Consider the following 21,073-nt stretch of genomic DNA (forward strand, 5'->3'; position numbering starts at 1 on the left):
ACATGCACTAACCATGAGCAATACATTTGTTACTGCATTTGTTCATCTTTGTTAATGTTAGTTCATGAAAATACAGCTGTTCATTGTTTGTTCATGTTAGTTCACGGTGCATTAACTAATGTTAACAAGATTTTAATCAAGTATAAGTAAATGTTGAAAATAACATTAACAAAGATTAATAAATGCTGTATATGTGCTATTCATTATTAGTTCATAATAACTAATGCAGTTAACTAATGTTAACTAACGAACCTTATTGTAAAGTGTTACCAAATAAACAAATATACTAATAACTAAACCAATATACCCACACATAGAAAAACAAAAACCCTTCAAACAACACCTTGCCTTTTCTCCTGGTCTCCACAGAACCAGATCAACTGTAAACTAGTTGGCAGACACGAGCAAGAGAGCGCCAGCTTGCAGGAGAGACTGCAGAATGCTCTTTCTCACAACAAAACACTACAAAGCCAGCTCAACGAAATGAAGAGAAAGCAGTCCGAGTTTGACTGCAAGGTACAATGCATTCACAGCCTGACATTTCACGAAGGACCGATTCAATGAGATAAACAGTAAACGGGATCCACAATAAATCAGTGCCATATCGGTTAATGCATAGCATGAGACATTTTTTTATTTGCTATACATGTATATTTAGATTACCTTCATCATCTAACGCTCACTTAAAGTCAATTTTTAAAAACACTTAAGTATCAAAATTAAAAAAAAGGTTATCTTGCTGTAATAATGACTACATTGACTAGCATTTACTACGATGATATTTACAATGATTAATCTTAGTTTGTAATGTTTTATTATTTATTTGTTTAGACAATAGTATATAATTTGAATACATGCCATGTATTCGTCATCAGCCTCAACATTATCCCCTTATCAGTATTAGCCAGAATTTCAATATCAGTGCCTCCATAGCAAATAGACATAGCTAGACTACAACCAAAATGACATTTATAGATTAATGCATTTATTAGAATGTAGAATTTTATGTGTATAATGTAGAAATAATTTAGCGGTCTTATCTTTAGAGCAAAGAAGAGGTGATGGCAGTGCGTCTAAGAGAAGCCGACAGCATGGCCGCCATGGCTGAACTCCGGCAAAAGATAGCCGACCTAGAAATACAGGTGAGAAATACAAGCCTACATGTGTGCAATAATTGTGTCTACTTGACTTTTTAACAGAAGTTGTATTTGTCTTCTGTGAAACAGCTATGCTAGTTGGTATAATACACAATTCTTTGTTGAATTTTGAATAAAATGTTAGTATTTTACATCTCATTAAATCGTTTAAAGGAGTTGTTCACTTTTCAAAACACTTTTGCTGATAATTTACTCACCCCCGTGTCATCCAAGATGTCCATGTCTTTATTTCTTCAGTCGAAAAGAAATTAAGGTTTTTGATGAAAACATTCCAGGATTTTCTCCATATAATGGACTTCAATGGGAACCAAACGGTTCAAGTTCCAAAAGACAGTTTCAGTGCAAACTGTGAACTGTTCAAAGGGCTTTAAACGATTCCAGACGATGAATAAGGGTCTTATCAAGCGAAATGATCGCTCATTTAAAAAAAAAATAGTAAAGCTTAAGTTTTATAAGCTTAAATGGTCTCCTCGCTCTGTTTTGTGATGCACGTTCACGAATCTTTTGAGTCAATTTGTTCGTTTTGTTCTTTGAATGAACCAAATGACTCGAAAAAAAGATTTGTTCATTTTGATGAACAAGTTCGAACAGAAGAGTCACAAACGCGCATCACAGAAAAGAGCAAGGCGGCCATTTTGTTGTTTTTTTTTAATGAGCGATCGTTTCGCTTGATAAGACCCTTATTCGTCGTCTGGAATCGTTTAAAGCCCTTTGAACACTTTGCACCGAAACTCTCATTTGGACCTTGAACCGTTTGGTTCCCAATGAAGTCCATTATATGGAGACAATGCTGGAATGTTTTCATCAAAAACCTTCATTTCTTTCCGACATGGACATCTTGGATGACATGGGGGTGAGTAAATTATCAGCAAAAGTTTTTTTTCAAAAGTGAACTACTCCTTTAATGCAAACATCAGAATTACATTGGCTATTGCTCTGTAGATAAAGCTCTCTCGCTATTGATAAATATCGGTTGACCACTAAGTGTGCATGTGCGTCACATATCGGTCTGTTTTCTTTGTATATATTGGTATGTGTAAATGTGTGTGTGTGTATTGCCTACAGAAAGAGGAAGGACTGATCCAAGGTCAGCTGAATCACTCGGACTCCAAACAGTATATAACTCAACTGAGGCAGGAGATCGCTGAACTCAAGAACGAGGTGAGGTTTTTCACACACAAACACACCCAAGCATGCGCTAGTATGCAAGTTGATATCTTTAACAGTCTATGCACTCGCATTGTATTCTGTGATCAGAAAAAAAATGACCATAACATTTACAACCCACATTAGTGTCGCTAAAAAGCACTTACTGTACCATGATCCCTACTACACAAACCAGCTTTCTCAAATTTGTATTTATTCCTATTATTATGGCACTTTTCTATGTTTTATAGTCTGCACTTTGCCACCGTTTTTCTTAGTACGCTCTACCTTTCTACCTCATTTTAGAGTGGTATTGTAGTGCTTTTCTTGGCACTTGGGACCTTCCCTAACCACGATAAAAACCACTCGAAAATCTTTTTCCCCATTCCCCACATATAGCCTCACACACACACAGGCGGCTTTGATGGTTTGATACTGTGGTGCTTTACCCACGCACCCAGTCACAACCCGGTCTCACGCACTTCATATGATGATCTTGCTCATTTGTAGAGAAACCTTTCGTGACAGGGGGGTGTGAGAGTGTGTTGACATTCTCTTTCTCTCGAATGTGTTTCCCTCCCTTTCACCTCTCTGTTCACATATCAGTCCGTCTTTCATCTCTCGTTTTCATCCCTCTTTTCGTTTTTGATTTCGTCATCGCCACTCACGTTTCCTCTCGCTCGATAGCTTTGCTTGTTTCAGTGTTTACATACAAATTTGAAGTGATTATGCTTCAGTTTCATGGTTACTGTAATCTATGAGCTGAGATGCATTGTGGGCGCTTTCAAAGGACGGATTGACATCAGCGTTTTACATGTGCTCATATTCAGACATGAAATCAGGTCACCATATGGTCTGCCGTGCCAAAGATTTAGAACTATCTTTGATCAAAACAAATCAACTTGAAGAAATCCTGCCGTCTTCTATAACTCAATCTAATTAACTTTGTTGTTGTACTAGTATAAAATAACTAGTGAATATTGTCAAATGAAACTAGCTAATTTATCCTTTGCAATAAAAAGTGTGTATTTATTAGGGCGGATTCAAATTTTACATAAAATGCCAAAGAATTAATCAAATTATTTGCAATCGATCACACATAACTATTTAGACGGACAATTTAAATCATTCATTTATCTAGTAGTTCACTTTAAAAAAAAAAAACCTCATGTCATCCAAGATGTCCATGTCTTTCTTTCTTCAGTCGAAAAGAAATTAAGGTTTTTGATGAAAACATTCCAGGATTTTCTCCATATAATGGACTTCAATGGGGTCCAAATGAGAGTTTCAGTGCCGCTTCAAATGGCTTTAAACGATTCCAGACGATGAATAAGGGTCTTATCTAGCGAAAAGATCGCTCATTTAAAAAATAAATAAAAAACAACAAATCTTTTTTCGAGTCATGACTCTAAGGGTCCTAGATAAGACCCTTATTGATCGTCTGGTGTCGTTTAAAGCTCCACTGAAACTCTCATTTGGACCTTGAACCGTTTGGTTCCCATTGAAGTCCAGTATATGGAGAAAAATCCTGGAATGTTTTCATCAAAAACCTTCATTTCTTTTCATCTAAAGAAAGAAAGACGTGGACATCTTGGATGACATGGGGGTGAGTAAATTATCAGCAAAAGTTTTTTTTAAAAAGTTAACTACTCCTTTAAGTTGGCAATATATATCAATGCAGGGTTTAATTTCCATGTCATTGAACATAAACCAGTCTTTATGTTGTCAAGGTTGTATATATGTATTTCTTATATTTTATTTGTTAGCCTTTCAGCACAGAATGTGCTTTTCATTAACATTTACTTATAAAAAAAAAAATCTCGGTGATGTCCTAATTCGGAAGTGCTGTGCACTGACTTTTGCTCTGTGGTTTTGGCTGAAACGAGATCAACCAGACAGAGGAAGTGAGAGGTGGGGCTTGTGTAGATGATTGTCTCAGGAAGCTTTTCCATTGGTTAACCACAGCCCCTCCCACACTCACAAATTGCTAAAGCCCTTATTGGGAAACCCATGACGTTTCAGATCTGAGATTTTAGCAGAATACCTGTTTAAGTCTCTCACGAATGTTAGGACAGACACGCATACACACGCAATCACACTCACTTTGGCTCACTGACTCAGAAGGGAAGATCTGAAATGAGAGCGAAAAATTGTGGTCCGTTTCTGTCACGCAAGAAAATCCACTCACTACGTGATTCACACACAACCTTAGTCGCATATTCACCGAGGGCACATGTAGGTAGATTTAAGCAAATGAATGGTACCACAAAAGTCACATATCAAAACAAGTCTTGAAGATCGATATGGAGCCAAATCAAAATAAATAAATAGATTTAAAAAAAAAAACACATTTAGATATATATAGGTAAATGGATCAAATTAAACACATACATCTTGTAGTGCTTATTTTTGTGCAAAAAAAATGTATTTTCATTTGTTAATTGTGTAACATTTCAGTTAAAAGCCAATATGGTAACACTTTATTTTAAGGCGAGTTACAGCTACTATAGTAATAACAGTAAATTATGCATAAATACAAGTAACTAATCTTAACCCTGTAGTAAGTACATGTAATTAATTAATATAACTCAGTACTTACTTATTTGTGCAAGTGCACAGTAACAACATCACGAAATAAATCGTGGCGATCAATTAAACCCCCACCACAGGGTGCTTTACAGAGAAATAACAGCGACGAACTGATCTTAATCACATTGCATGTGTACACTTTGCTCTTACACCTGATAAGCAGAACTTAAATTCTCCATCAGCACACTACTACTACTACACTACTTGTTGCTTTGGAAACATCCCAACCTTTTTGTAAAAAAAAAAAAAAAAAAAGGTGGTAAATGTGGTGTTGTGTGCCTTTTAAGGTCAATGTTTTTATTTTACAGATAAAGACATTTCTTTTTGATTCTCAGAAAATAAACAACAAACAAACACATGTTATGACCATTTTCAAATTCAACCCTTTTTTAACAGGTCAAAAGTGAGTCAGTGATTTATTTTAAAGTGTCTATTTTAGCTTATGTTGTTATTTTTTATGGTTATGAATAAATTGTGTTTTGTTCATAGTGTATGTTGTTTTTTGGATGCTTACCAGGCCTTTTAATTTGCCAAGCACCTTCACTACTCTGTCCATATGCTGGCACTGCTTCATTCCGATACTATTACAGTTTTATTAATATTTTGAACGAGTTTTTTATACATATTTTCCATTTTCATCAGTTTAGTAATTTTGTTATGCACTTTTTGTAATTTTGTAAATATATATATATATATATATATATATATATATATATGAATAGTTTTATTTAATTTTAAGTAGGGCTGGGCAACGATTAATCGTGATTAATTGTATCCAAAATAAAAGTTTCTATTTACATAATACATGTGTGTGTAGTGTGTATAATTATTTTGTATATATAAATACACACACATGCATGTATATATTTAAGAAATATTTGCATGTAAATACTATATATATATATATATATATACTTAATTTATATTAAATATGAATCTTAATATTTTATATATTAAGAACACATTTTATTAAATATATACATGCATGTGTGTGAATTTTTATATACAAAATAATTATACACACTAAACACACATATATTATGAAAACACAAAACTTTTATTTTGGATGCGATTAATCGTTGCCCAGCCCTAATTTTAAGTTAAACTAGATGGAAATGTGAAATAAATTTTTTTTAATACATTTCATTTAATTTCACTTAAATGGTTAGATTCTGATATTAACGACTCACCCTCATGTCGTTCCAAATCCATAAGACCTTCATTCATCTTGAACACAAATGAAGATATTTTTGATGAAATCCGAGAGGTTTCTGCAGAGTTTCTGAACCACCCAATGTGCAGCAACAGCATTTCAACTTTTAAGGCCCAGAAAGGTTATAAAGACATCTTTAAAATAATCCATATGACTAACAGTGGTTAAACCTTAATGTTATGAAGTGACGAGAATACTATTGTGTGCAAAAAACAAGCAAAAAAGATTGACTTTATTCAACAATCTCTTCTCTCCTACGCTGGTGATGTATTGTAAACAGTGCAGTGCTTCCGGGTTCCACGTTAGAACGCCGCTTTACTATTGGCCACCTATGAGTCATGGTGCTCACATGACCAGCGTCGGCACATAGAACCCGGAAGCGCTGCACTGTTTACACTACATCACCAGTGTAGGAGAATATCATAGAAGAGAAGAGATTGTTGAATGAAGTTATTTTGGGGGGTGTTGCGCACAAAAAGTACTCTCAATGCTTTATAACTTTATATTTTAAACCACTGTAGTCACATGGACTATTTTAACAATGTCTTTACTACCTTTCTGGCCCTTGAAAGTTGCAATGACGTTGCTACATATGGGTGGTTCAGAAACATTTACATTTATTCATTTAGCTGACACTTTTATCCAAAGCGACTTACAATTGCTACATATGTCAGAGGTCGCACGCCTCTGGAGCAACTAGGGGTTAAGTGTCTTGCTCAGGGACACATTGGGCTCTCTCACACCAAAGGCATGTGTCTTATCCACTGGTCCATCACCACCCAATCCGAAACCAAAAATATCTTCATTTGTGTTCCAAAGATTAACAAAGTTCTTACGGGTTTGGAACAACACGAGGGTAAGTAAGTCAAACGGTTTTAGTTTGTTTTACTCAACTATACTAACCCTGGCTTGATGGGCATGCATAAACTACCTTGAAAACAGGTCTTTTCTGCAGGGCTCTGCATTTGTAAGAATATTTGCTGGAATCTAGAACTTGTCAACTTCCTTCTCTTGAACATTTTAGATCAGGCAGCTGCGTGGACAGCGCTCCAATTTCCAGAATACCAGCGGTGGTGCTTATCAGGACCTATGTTTGGAAAGCCCAGCGTCTGCAGAAGGCGATTACCTCAGTTCAGACGAGGACCTTCTTCAGAGCCACCTGCCCGTGAGCGCCCTGTATCCGCATCACTCGTCACCTCGTCTGGACAGTCAAGGCAGCACGGACAGCGATGGAGAGGAAAGGAACCCCATTCAAAACCCCTGCCAAGACCCTCTGCCTAACCAGCAGCAGCTTTACCCGGGCATGGTGTGTGGCGAAGGACTCGACAACTGAGTTTCCTTGAAACTGTGGGACAAGGAGAATTGAAAACGGATTAGACTGCACAAAATGCACACACATATAGCGTGAGAGAGAGATCATGTACATTCATCCAAAAGCTGACAGAGGTAGGGCAGGAAACTGATGCATAGCGCAACACTCTCATAGTACATGTTTTCCTCACTCTAGCTGTGTCCGAAATCTGAAAAAACGCCGCCTTTACTGGCAGTATACGAAAGTATGATGACACCAAGGCATATCCCGATCCAATGGCTTGCCTTCCGTCTGTTCGACTTGTTCGCATGTCGGCACAATCCAGTGCGTTCAGTTGGGCGGTTCGTGCTAAAGTGATCTCATGGATCACTCATGGATTCGTGCTAAAGTGATCTCATGGATCTCATGGAAGATTTCATGGTTTTGAAAACTTGACCCAAAAATTGCATGGTATTCACTCAAGTATTTCTTTGGTTCATGTCAAAACTTCACTTGAGTTTGTTCCAGATCTTTAGACGTGACGTTTGGCGCCTTGGAAGCTGACCTGCAACTAGTTTCCTAAGGCGGTACGTTCACACAAACACATGGCAGCTGCCTTCGGTTTCGGACACAGCCTCTGGCTCTCTCTCTTATTCTTTCTCTTTGCCTTACTCTCTCTTTTACTGTCTTTTTGTCAGTGTGTCTGTTGCGCTACATGTAATTCTTAAACTTATTGTATTCATAGGACTCAATTTGGAGTTCTGTGCACCATAGACCAACATACATACGTATGTATAATATATATTCTCCTCTCAGAGTGCCAGAAAGTTCAGCCATTTTCTCCTATCAAAGAAAACAGTGTGGCTATGAAACTACCTCTATGGGTGCTTTCATGATTGCCTGAGTTTGATTGCTCCCCCCTCGTCACGATGCAAGAGAAGGCGCTAAAACACATAGCGTTGCTCACCTCACTTTTATATTATGGTTTTTGAACCTTTGTTTTTGTTTTCCAAGCGTCAGCACATAACAGCATTTGCTGTTATCTTCAGTACTGCAAATGTTCTTAAAGGGATACTTCAGGATTTAGCATTAAGTTTTGTATTAGTTGGAAACCTGTAGTATTTTCGAATTACCATGCTTTCTACCCTCATATCCCCCTGAGACGAGAGATTTATGTTTGTTTGTTTTTTTTTCAGACTACAGTCATTAGTAGGGGCGTCCCGCATGTTCTAAACCCCACAGAATGAACACATAGTGTCGGCCATCTTCTTTTGGAAGCTAAGCTAGCAGGCTCTTGTTCAGTGGAGAAGGCTGAGTTGTAGGGGTTACCATCCTCTTTTTCCTGGACATGTCCGGCCATCGATGTCCGGGATTCAACTTTTGCTTTCTGCAGTCGCCATTCATTGTTTACATGCACAGCTTTTGTTTCAATCTAAAACTGAATTCATTTTGATTGGTGAATCTGAATGTAGTGTTTACATGAACGCTAAACAAGTGATCGGTTGATGCGCGTTTTAACATTGCTAAGAAAATTCCCGCTCCTCCGTGAGAGATACGAGACCGGTGCATCTCACAGGTGTCGCTCATCGGTAATCACGCCACCGGCCTCGCGTCGTTCTCCCGCGGCCCTCACTCGTCCCGCTCGCCACAGTAAACATAACGAATGGCGACTGTAGAACGCAAAACCCGAATCACGGACATTTCGGGCGAACTCAAAACACATTTTTGGGCAGACTCATCACTAGTAGCCTAGACTTGTTGTTTAACTACTGCGCTCTGTTACCGGTAGGCGTGGCCTCCTAGGGCAGCGAAGCAAGTGCATTCTGGGAGTTGTTGTCTTTCATCCACATAAGCCAAAAATACATATTCTGGCTTTTCTCAGTCTAGAAAGCTCCAAATTCAAAAAATATTTCACATTTCTTCTTCATAAATGACGCATTTTAGAAACACATTCATCTTTCCAGAGGTGAAGTATCCCTTTAAGAGCATGCGAGTCCAATAACCCTAAAGCAGAAATTAGACATAGCCTACATTTCTCTCTGCTTGCAGTGCGTCAGTCACACTTGTCAGGAAATTGAGTGAGAACACACACAAACACAAAACGTGCACTATTCTTTGCTATAAAAAGTGCAAGTAGTGTGTTCAGTAGTGGTCTTCACACTGAATATTAAAAAATGCTTAAATATTCTTACATTTACATTTTTTCATTTAGCTGACGCTTTTATCCAAAGCGACTTACAATTGCTATATATGTCAGAGGTCGCACGCCTCTGGAGCAACTAGGGGTTAAGTGTGTTGCTCAGGGACACATTGGTGGATTCGAACCCGGGTCTCTCACACCAAAGGCATGTGTCTTATCCACTGCACCATCACCACCCTATCATTCTAGCGCTTGAATGGATTAAAATCGCTCGATTTCATAACAAGTATTACTTAAAGGGTTAGTTCACCCAAAAATGAAAATTCTGTCAGTATTTACTCACCCTCATGTTGTTCCAACCCCGTAAGACCTTCGTTCATCTTCGGAACACAAATGAAGATATTTAAGATATTAAGATCGCTCCTGCATACAGTCCATAGGCTTCTTGAGGGACTGGCTCTTGCTGTCCTCGAAAAGTCATTAAAGACATCGTTAAAATAGTCCAAGTGACTACAGTGGCTCAATCTTAAGTTTATCAAACGATGAGAACACTTTTGTGCGCAAAAAAACAACAAAAATAACGACTTTATTTCAAATATTCGTTTATTTCTCCCAATGCGCGAGTCAGGTTACTAGTTTAATAGCGTAAGCTTCTGTTATTGTACGTCACACGCATCACACACACATGACCAGCGTCGGCCAATAGTGAGCCTACGTGTGACGTAGCTCTACGCAATCACACTACGTTAACTGACTTACAGGCTCATGGAGAAGGAAGTGAATAGTTGAAATAAAGTCGTTATTTTTGTTGTTTTTTTGCGCACAAAAATGTTCTCGTCGTTTGATAAAGTTAAGATTGAGCCACTGTAGTCACTTGGACTATTTTAACGATGTCTTTAATGACTTTTCGGGGACAGCAAGAGTCATTCCCTTTAAGAAGCCTATGGACTGTATGCAGGAGCGATCTTAATATCTTAAATATCTTAATTTGTGTTGCGAAGATGAACGAAGGTCTTACGGGGTTGGAACAACATGAGGGTGAGTAAATACTGACAGAATTTTCATTTTTGGGTGAACTATCCCTTTAAGTGTGTTGCTCAGGGACACATTGGTGTCTCTTAGTGGATTCGAACCCGGGTCTCTCACACCAAAGGCATGTGTCTTATCCACTGTGCCACCACCACCCCATCATTCTAGCGCTTGAATGAATTAAAATCGCTCGATTTCATAACAAGTATTACTTAAGTATTAAGTTAGGATTAAGTAAGTACCTTAAGTAAGGATTTTTGATTCCCAACCCTAGCATTGCGTAAAGTGCATCATTTGGGACCACCCTAACAACAGACCTCCCTGTTTTAGGCGGACTTGGGTACGGTTAGCGGATGCTCACCCGAGTTCGGAAAACAAAGTTCACGTCATCCAGACAAATCAAACTCTTACGTCAACCGAATCCGAGTGCGCACAAAAAGTGCTTGCCCAGAAGTTTCCTTGAGCACACCAAATTTAACAAATCCAACAGCAATCTGTCTTGAAATGAGCTTTCAGAGAGAAAAATTAAGCAGGAATACACACCTTCCGCAACATCCTATCAAATCTTTGGCTTTGCAAATCATAGTTGGTGCCTAACGTTGGGACCGTCTCTCTCTTTGTCTCGTGTTTCTTTGGAGGCTTGCATCAGAAATGGTGCTGGACATTCTTCATTTTTCTGTATTGTTCTTCTGAAGAGGACGCGCACCTCTTATGTTTTTCTCAAAACGCAACAGACACTACAATCACTTTAATGAGAGGTAAAGGCTGAAGGAGAGTAAGAATGAACAAAGTCGTATTATATAATGTTATAGGGATGTTAACGGTTCCATACATAGATGAATATTACCGTAGCTCATCCATGTATTTGTGTGTGTTTTATACAAAAACGAAGAAAGGTGATCAAAATTTTGAAAAACTATTGTGCGTCTAACATTGCCAAATGTTTATTTTTTATGTTATTTAAGTTCATTTCTTGTTTTTATTTTTTTTGTATAATGTACTTCATGCATACAGAGGCCAAAATATTTAATTCATACTATTCGTCTGTGCCAATCCTGATAAACAGCTTGAGGCTGAAACTACAGGGTCTCCAGAAAAGAGATTAGTTTAAAAAAAAAAAGGGGTAAAGAAAAGAAAAACAACTGCTGCTATGACATGTCTAGTTATTTTATTAATATTTTTAAACATGTTCACAAGGATAACCCCTCTCCCATGTAGAGTAGATCTATACGTCCAAGATATACTGTGAACTTATTACTGACTTGATGCCCGTCGGCAGTGAGTTGCCTAGACTTGATTTGCATTTCACAAATCTGCGTTATAGTCAGTATAACGAGATTTTGTGCTGACTCTAAAGCAACTTCCTGGAGCGTTTGTGACGACTTGCTCATGGTTGTGTTATTGAGTCTTTGTTGAGCTACTGCTTGCTTGGATTTGATGGGTTCACAAACAAACGTAACTACTAAACTAAATGACGGTTGATAATGTGAGATTTTGTATATATGCGTATAACGATAACACTTTTCTTCCTTTTAAGCAAGTTTGGTCTCTTTAATTATACTACCCACTATTTCGAAACCCGCCTAAGACTTCCATCTGCCTCGTGTTTGTCTGACCACACTTGGTGCATCTACTGCCTCATTCTGCTGAAGCTCACTGATCATTGCATTAATCAGACATTTTAGGTGTTTACATGACTTTCTGAGAGCAAAAACACTTCCGTCCCTGTGCTCAGATGAGACATTTGCACCCTTTATTGACAAAAACGGTGAGAAGATGCTCTCAGTCATATCTCCGACACTGATGCATTGCGAGACATCAAATCGGCATTTTTAGTGAACGGGAAGCCGTTTAAGTGTTCACAAAGCATATCTACTTTTGAGTGGTAGGCTCTTTAAGATAATCTGGGGTTGCTGTTTTAACTTCTCAGTGTTGTATTGACTGATTATGTGGCTATTTTTGCTTTAAATCACCCTTTTACTTTTCAAAATATGGACATGCTGAAAGACAAAAGAAAATAGACTGAGAAAAACCTGTGCAAATTAGTCTAGTCATGATATTCGATGCATACAGACTTTTATTTTGTTAAAACTAAACTTAACACCGACTAGGTTTTTACTCTGATTTAGCACATCCTTCCTGTTCTGCAATGACTTAATCCACAAAACTGGTTTCAGAACTGTGTAACGTTTATAAACTGGTGTTTTTTAAGAGAAAAGCAGCAAGTAAAGGAAGTTGGCGTGCACCTTTCGTTCACTGGTCTTCAAAGCGAAAGTCGCAGTAGATGAAGAACTTATTCAAGCAGTCGTTTTACAAGCATTTGTTCTGGTTTTGGACTGTTGGGTTTCAAACAGTCGAAGGAAACTGTCCTCACAACTTGATTACAACACACAACGGTTTTGTGGTGTGCATTTTAGCGTCTGAAAATTTGCTAATAGGAAATCAGAAATGTCTGTTTTGAAATGAACTTCGGAGAATTTGGTAACCAATGTTGTTGGAGTCGATTTTGTTTTGTTTCTGTCTCACGTTGAGCTCTAGTTTCAGCCTTTCGGCTAAATTATTAAGTCAGTTTTCCCTGCATAAGGTCCTTCACATATCTCAGAAACACTGCATCACTGTTCCGGTTGAAGCTGAATACTTTTATATACTGTTATTTGCAGCATCTTTCAGCAGTTTTATCTCTCACCATTTTTGTTTTTTGCTTGTTTTTAAGGTTGTCAAGTCAACAATGTTCATAATGAAACTGGTATTTGTTTCCTAACTACAACAGATGCATAAACGCACCCATATATGCATGCAAACCGCTGTTCAAAGCAACACTTTTCATGTTGTTTAATGCCTTCTATATCAGGATATGTTTTAAATGGTAGTGTGCTAAATCATTCCAACGAGACCTGTTTCTTTTTGTCCTCCTCTTTTTTCTTTTTTGATGAGAAGTGTGGTACACTGCCTTATTTTTATTTATTTGATTTATTTTGTATTTAAGTCATCATTACTCTCATCAGTGTTACAAGCATACAAAAACAATGTGCATTGTATGTTTTCAAATGTAGTATGCCTGCGCTATTTCAAACACAGTGTGCATTAAAACAGCAACCCCAAAAGCAGAGGTCAAAACATCATAATCATCACATTAAATAAACGGCTAGCGAGGGTATGAAGTCATAAAGCAGAGGCTGATCTGACATCATCTCCTTTATAGTGCTCCAATAGCTGCCTTACCTCCTTTCACCAGTCTGTAAATGTCCAATTGTCTCCCTGTTACATCCATCAATTTACATCCTCTCTCTCCTACAATTTTACTATAGTGTTATTAAGAATGACAGTACTAAAGATTATAATAAATGGCAATGTTATCAAATGATGATCCAGTGTTCTGTATTTGATGATAAATAAAATGTATTTAAAAAAAAAAGAATAAACATTTACATTCGCAAGGTTCACATTTTGGTATTGTGTAGATATTATTTTGCATTAATGATGTTAAAAAAATGTCATTACTTACTCCCCATTGAAATCATTGGTGGTCAAAACAGCACGCAAAACTTCTTGTAATGTAGGCTACAATATTTTGTTTCAATAATAGTCTTTTTTGTTTTGTGTTTTGAAGGGATTTCATGAGACTATAGACAATATTCACCTCTGAATTATGCAACTTTTATGTCTATATAAAATAACACAAATATTAGAAATAATATAGTAAAAAAAAATAATAATCTAAAATGACTACCTCCTGGATGGGTCCTTCCTTGAAGGGGACGCCGCCCCGCCGCCTTCCAGACCCGCGCCCTTTCCTCCTGAGCTTTACGAAGAGGTCGTGAAATCCTGGACCGCCCCCTTCTCAGCATTCTCCAGGGGTTACCACTCGCTTCTCCCTGTGGAAGAAGCCGTAGCGGCCCATCTTGGCCCGCCCTCTGCTGGACGGTGAGCTAAGATGGCGCTACCATGAAATGGCGCCTTTCCACTGCTTATGGTACGGCACGGTTCGCCACGCTTTGGCGCTTTTCCACTGCATGGTACAGACTCGCTTTAAATGGTACCACCTCTGTTGAGGTTCCAAGCATACCGTACCGATTCTAAAATGTGACGTGAACACACCGCAGATCACTGATTGGTCAGTCAGAATCGTCACTATCAGCGTCATTGTATTTGCGAGACATCAAACCCGCTAGATCAAAACCTGTAGCACCTGTTTTAAAACTACTTGCTTGACTTTCTTGAAGAAAACAAAGAAAGAAAACTTCCAAAAAAAGAAATGGCTGAATCGTGGTCAGTGGACGAAGTGCAGACGTTCCTCTCGTTGGTTGCCGAGGAGCGGATAAACTGTTACGGTCCGACTATAATCCCGCCCACTTTGAAGCGGTACTGACTGCAGTGGAAAAGCAAATAGAGCTAAAGCAAACCGAGCCGTTGCGAGCTGAGTGGCGCGCAGTGGAAAAGCGAAGTGAGCCGAACCGTACTGAGCCGTACCAGCAGTGGAAAAGCGAAGTGAGCCGAACCGTACTGAGCCGTACCAGCAGTGGAAAAGCGAAGTGAGCCGAACCGTACCGAGCCGTACCAGCAGTGGAAAAGCGAAGTGAGCCGAACCGTACTGAGCCGTACCAGCAGTGGAAAAGCGAAGTGAGCCGAACCGTACCGAGCCGTACCAGCAGTGGAAAAGCGAAGTGAGCCGAACCGTACCGAGCCGTACCAGCAGTGGAAAAGCGAAGTGAGCCGAACCGTACCGAGCCGTACCAGCAGTGGAAAAGCAAAGTGAGCCAAACCGTACCGAGCCGTACCAGCAGTGGAAAAGCGAAGTGAGCCGAACCGTACTGAGCCGTACCAGCAGTGGTAAAGCGAAGTGAGCCGAACCGTACTGAGCCGTACCAGCAGTGGTAAAGCGAAGTGAGCCGAACCGTACTGAGCCGTACCAGCAGTGGAAAAGCGAAGTGAGCCGAACCGTACCGAGCCGTACCAGCAGTGGAAAAGCGAAGTGAGCCGAACCGTACCGAGCCGTACCAGCAGTGGAAAAGCGAAGTGAGCCGAACCGTACTGAGCCGTACCAGCAGTGGAAAAGCGAAGTGAGCCGAACCGTACCGAGCCGTACCAGCAGTGGAAAAGCGAAGTGAGCCGAACCGTACCGAGCCGTACCAGCAGTGGAAAAGCGAAGTGAGCCGAACCGTACCGAGCCGTACCAGCAGTGGAAAAGCAAAGTGAGCCAAACCGTACTGAGCCGTACCAGCAGTGGAAAAGCGAAGTGAGCCGAACCGTACCGAGCCGTACCAGCAGTGGAAAAGCGAAGTGAGCTGAACCGTACTGAGCCGTACCAGCAGTGGTAAAGCGAAGTGAGCCGAACCGTACTGAGCCGTACCAGCAGTGGTAAAGCGAAGTGAGCCGAACCGTACCGAGCCGTACCAGCAGTGGAAAAGCGAAGTGAGCCGAACCGTACCGAGCCGTACCAGCAGTGGAAAAGCGAAGTGAGCTGAACCGTACTGAGCCGTACCAGCAGTGGTAAAGCGAAGTGAGCCGAACCGTACTGAGCCGTACCAGCAGTGGTAAAGCGAAGTGAGCCGAACCGTACCGAGCCGTACCAGCAGTGGAAAAGCGAAGTGAGCCGAACCGTACCGAGCCGTACCAGCAGTGGAAAAGCGAAGTGAGCCGAACCGTACCGAGCCGTACCAGCAGTGGAAAAGCGAAGTGAGCTGAACCGTACTGAGCCGTACCAGCAGTGGTAAAGCGAAGTGAGCCGAACCGTACTGAGCCGTACCAGCAGTGGTAAAGCGAAGTGAGCCGAACCGTACCGAGCCGTACCAGCAGTGGAAAAGCGAAGTGAGCCAAACCGTACTGAGCCGTACCAGCAGTGGAAAAGCGAAGTGAGCCGAACCGTACCGAGCCGTACCAGCAGTGGAAAAGCGAAGTGAGCCGAACCGTACCGAGCCGTACCAGCAGTGGAAAAGCAAAGTGAGCCAAACCGTACCGAGCCGTACCAGCAGTGGAAAAGCGAAGTGAGCCGAACCGTACCGAGCCGTACCAGCAGTGGAAAAGCGAAGTGAGCCGAACCGTACTGAGCCGTACCAGCAGTGGAAAAGCGAAGTGAGCCGAACCGTACCGAGCCGTACCAGCAGTGGAAAAGCGAAGTGAGCCGAACCGTACCGAGCCGTACCAGCAGTGGAAAAGCGAAGTGAGCCGAACCGTACCGAGCCGTACCAGCAGTGGAAAAGCAAAGTGAGCCAAACCGTACCGAGCCGTACCAGCAGTGGAAAAGCGAAGTGAGCCGAACCGTACTGAGCCGTACCAGCAGTGGTAAAGCGAAGTGAGCCGAACCGTACTGAGCCGTACCAGCAGTGGTAAAGCGAAGTGAGCCGAACCGTACTGAGCCGTACCAGCAGTGGAAAAGCGAAGTGAGCCGAACCGTACCGAGCCGTACCAGCAGTGGAAAAGCGAAGTGAGCCGAACCGTACCGAGCCGTACCAGCAGTGGAAAAGCGAAGTGAGCCGAACCGTACTGAGCCGTACCAGCAGTGGAAAAGCGAAGTGAGCCGAACCGTACCGAGCCGTACCAGCAGTGGAAAAGCGAAGTGAGCCGAACCGTACCGAGCCGTACCAGCAGTGGAAAAGCGAAGTGAGCCGAACCGTACCGAGCCGTACCAGCAGTGGAAAAGCAAAGTGAGCCAAACCGTACCGAGCCGTACCAGCAGTGGAAAAGCGAAGTGAGCCGAACCGTACCGAGCCGTACCAGCAGTGGAAAAGCGAAGTGAGCTGAACCGTACTGAGCCGTACCAGCAGTGGTAAAGCGAAGTGAGCCGAACCGTACTGAGCCGTACCAGCAGTGGTAAAGCGAAGTGAGCCGAACCGTACCGAGCCGTACCAGCAGTGGAAAAGCGAAGTGAGCCAAACCGTACTGAGCCGTACCAGCAGTGGAAAAGCGAAGTGAGCCGAACCGTACCGAGCCGTACCAGCAGTGGAAAAGCGAAGTGAGCCGAACCGTACCGAGCCGTACCAGCAGTGGAAAAGCAAAGTGAGCCAAACCGTACCGAGCCGTACCAGCAGTGGAAAAGCGAAGTGAGCCGAACCGTACCGAGCCGTACCAGCAGTGGAAAAGCGAAGTGAGCCGAACCGTACTGAGCCGTACCAGCAGTGGTAAAGCGAAGTGAGCCGAACCGTACTGAGCCGTACCAGCAGTGGTAAAGCGAAGTGAGCCGAACCGTACTGAGCCGTACCAGCAGTGGAAAAGAAACTGAGCCGAACCGTACTGAGCCATACCAAGCCGTAAAGTGGAAAAGCGAAGTGAGCCGAAACGTACCGAGCCGTACCAGCAGTGGTAAAGCGAAGTGAGCCGAACCGTACTGAGCCGTACCGCGCAGTGGTTTATTTTGGATGCGATTACTCGCGATTAATTGTTTGACAGCCCTATGAGTTACAACACAATTTAAAAAAAAAAATCCAATCAACAAATAAATTTGAGTTGAAATTATGCACAATATTAAGTAAAGGTAATGATCAACATTATTACGTCAACTGAACAACAAAATTAATGAAATTGTCCCGAAAACTTACGTGGGTAGTGAAGTGAAAATGAAGTGGGTAGTGCATTTCTGGTGCAGTGTGCTTTTCATAGGACTGGATACGAAGAATATTGAAATGTTGAAAATAATTGTTAGTGTGTTTTTTTAGTGGGGGAAACACCTGTTAGTCTTTAAAGCTATGTTTTGATATTTAGTTTTGATAATGTTGAAGATTGTGTTTAGCTGCATGTTCTGAAGAGACTTCATGAAGGTAAATTAACACATTGACTGGGTACCAGTTGCCATTGAAAATATAAGACGATCTGTGGATTTGAACTGAAATAGATCAGATTAATTGGACTCCAGCTGAAGTAGTTGGAACAACTTAATATCTTTGAGTTGTCAACTTAAAAAAAAGTTCTCTCAAATAAAATTTGCATTTTTTTATTAAGCCATCATTATTTAGAGTGATCAATTTCTTTACGTGGAAAACATTTTTAAAACTTATCTGGCTTAACCACCTATAGTCTAACCATGAGTTTCTTCCTATTCTCCGCTCTACAGTGAAAATGTCACGTTGGGCGGCCTAAATGCACGAGTATTTAATGTCAGTTATCTATATGGTTTCAAGGCATGGGCAAAAAAAAGCAAAGTCTTGTTGCACCTCACACAACCACATTCTCCACGGTTCGTCAGTATTTCTTCAGTCTCATCACTTTTCACTCTCTTCATCCATCTGCATGGGGGTCTGAAACTATTTGCTGCCTAGCAGGGGCAAAGGCAAATTCGACTTACAATGATGCGTCATAATCACACCTTCAAACCTATATCGCACTGTTAGGCCTATTTATGGTTTAGATTAGCAATGAATGACTACTGCAGAATTTTTGCAACTCAAAAGTGATTTTTATTAGTCACATCCATGCACAGCTGAACAAAATAACTACATTTCAGATGTATGCAACAGAAGGCGTTTTCTTCTCATTCAGAGCACCCTGATTTATTTTGCTGGTAAATTTCCTTCGCACTGCAGAAGCAGTCTCAGTCGGGTTTGTAGAGCTCGAGGCAGAGCGCGCGGCGGAAACTGACGCGTCTGTGGTCGGCCGGTGCTGTGAGCGCGCGTTACCTCGCGAAGTTTCAGTTTTGCTGCGCTTTAAGGAACGCGCGCACCTGTCCTCAGTGATTTATTACTGCTGGTGCTGGTGAAAGACACACACACACACGACGCCGTTGGTCGGCGTAATCTCTTTGAAATAAATACAGTTAGCCAAGATACAAGTGTGAATTATACCGCATTTTATTATAGAAAGACCTCGAAAAAACTATTGGCTGCTCTGGTCGCATCTACTGGTAAGTCCTGACAATTTATTTAAGATAAGTTTAAGTTACAGATAAGTTCGTATGGCACCAGTGGCAGTAAACCGGAGGATATTTTTTGAAAATACCACAAAAAATTTTTTTTATTTGAAATTAGGTTCAGGATTTACTATGTTTTATGTTATGTTAGCCTGATACATACATATAATCGTGTCGTTACATTTTGATAATACTTAAATCATAGGCTATATTAATCTTAAAAAATAAATAGCCTACTACGGTTCCCTGGATGGAAGGGGTTAATATATTAGGCCGTTGGGGTTTTGTTTTGCAGATCTTAATGTAAACATTTTTCAGATGTATAGGCTGTAATATCAATATCTTCATCCTGAAGATTATTTTTGCATATTCACTATGAATTAAACCAAAGTTACAGATAAGTTGAGGTTGATGTTCAACATTAATAATTTGAAGTAGGCTAATCACAAATCTTTTTCTTCCATTAGTGCAATACCAGAAACACAAAATGGCTTCTACTTGGCTTTAATACATTAATTTGTGATATATTTAATCAACAACAGCAAAATATTTTCTATCTGTAGTGATTCAATATAGATAAAATAACCACTGTCTTTATTCATTCATTCATTGAAGTAATGTATATTTTATTTTTCAAACTTTATACAGTTATTTAATGTTTGTTTTAGGTTTTGGAGGCTGCTTTTGTCCCAGTACTCAAGAATCAGTGAGTAATTAAATATATATATATAACAAATCTCATGATGTCGAAGGATATACCTATAAGTGATTTATCACAACAATTATCATCACCGTTTAAATTTAACGTACAGTATGAGCGTTTAATAAACTCTAAGGCGATATGAGGTAACTTCAATTCATCTATTAAATTTAACTTATTATGCGGTTAAATATATATTTTAGATACACAGATACAGCCATTAAGGAGTTATTTTAAAAATAATAACAACTCGATAGCAATATATAAAAATATAATAACAATATAATATAAAAAAAAGGATCAGAAAATGACCCCAATATTTAAAATATAATTATTGTTTTAACATAGGTCTCTTTTACATCATAAAATGAGTTGATGTAAAATTCAGAAATTCCTATCTTCATATTTGAATGGAGTTCCCCTCGGCTAAAGCTCAACATAACATCTAATTCATTTCTTAAAGTGATTGTGAATAATGAGAAGTCTAGTGTTTCAACAGAAAAGCGCCGTCATGTAGTCGCTGGTTAGCAGTTGAGAGTCTGACTTGCAAGATGACAACAGATTTCCGTTAATTATCTTGTGTTCATATTTCTTTAGTTGTTATTTATGATTCTTTATCCTTTCATTTGGGAAATGAATCTTTGCCCTCATGAAGGCTGTGTTACTTGCAAAATATGCACAATCAGAGCTGATCATGCCAAGCAATAGCCTATAGGTAATATTATTTTACACAACAGAATCTGTGCTTTCCTCTATAGATTGGGGGAGGGGGACACGTTTAATTTTCCATATATTTGTCCTATCAAAATTTGGTTTGGTGAGATTTAAAATGCTATTAAAATGCATCATCTCCCTGTATATTTTCCTGTCTCCATTTTCAGTCTTCCCTGCCACTGGTTCAAGCCCTCTCTGTTCATCATGCCTCGTTCGTTTCTGGTGAAGAAGAGCAGGAAGGGAGGCTTTCGTTCT

At 40.2% G+C, this 21,073-nt stretch overlaps 1 protein-coding gene across 4 annotated transcripts in view; it reads left to right on the forward strand.

The window, feature by feature from the left end:
• The window catches only part of evi5l (ecotropic viral integration site 5 like), a 52,338-nt gene that overhangs the window by 28,698 nt on the left and 2,567 nt on the right, over positions 1-21,073 (forward strand). For 3 of the 4 annotated variants that reach the window (XM_039687159.2, XM_089132014.1, XM_089132013.1), the window contains 4 exons: positions 370-516; positions 1,047-1,142; positions 2,223-2,318; positions 7,130-9,867. In XM_039687159.2, the coding sequence (XP_039543093.2) occupies positions 370-516; positions 1,047-1,142; positions 2,223-2,318; positions 7,130-7,438 (648 nt within the window). In that variant the 3' untranslated portion in view covers positions 7,439-9,867. Of the gene's footprint in view, positions 1-369; positions 517-1,046; positions 1,143-2,222; positions 2,319-7,129; positions 9,868-21,073 lie in introns of those variants that run through there. The other variant, XM_089132015.1, reaches the window with a different exon arrangement.

The sequence above is a fragment of the Pimephales promelas genome, chromosome 6 (assembly GCF_988280905.1).
Source record: "Pimephales promelas chromosome 6, fPimPro1.hap1.1, whole genome shotgun sequence".
Classification (NCBI taxonomy): domain Eukaryota; kingdom Metazoa; phylum Chordata; class Actinopteri; order Cypriniformes; family Leuciscidae; genus Pimephales; species Pimephales promelas.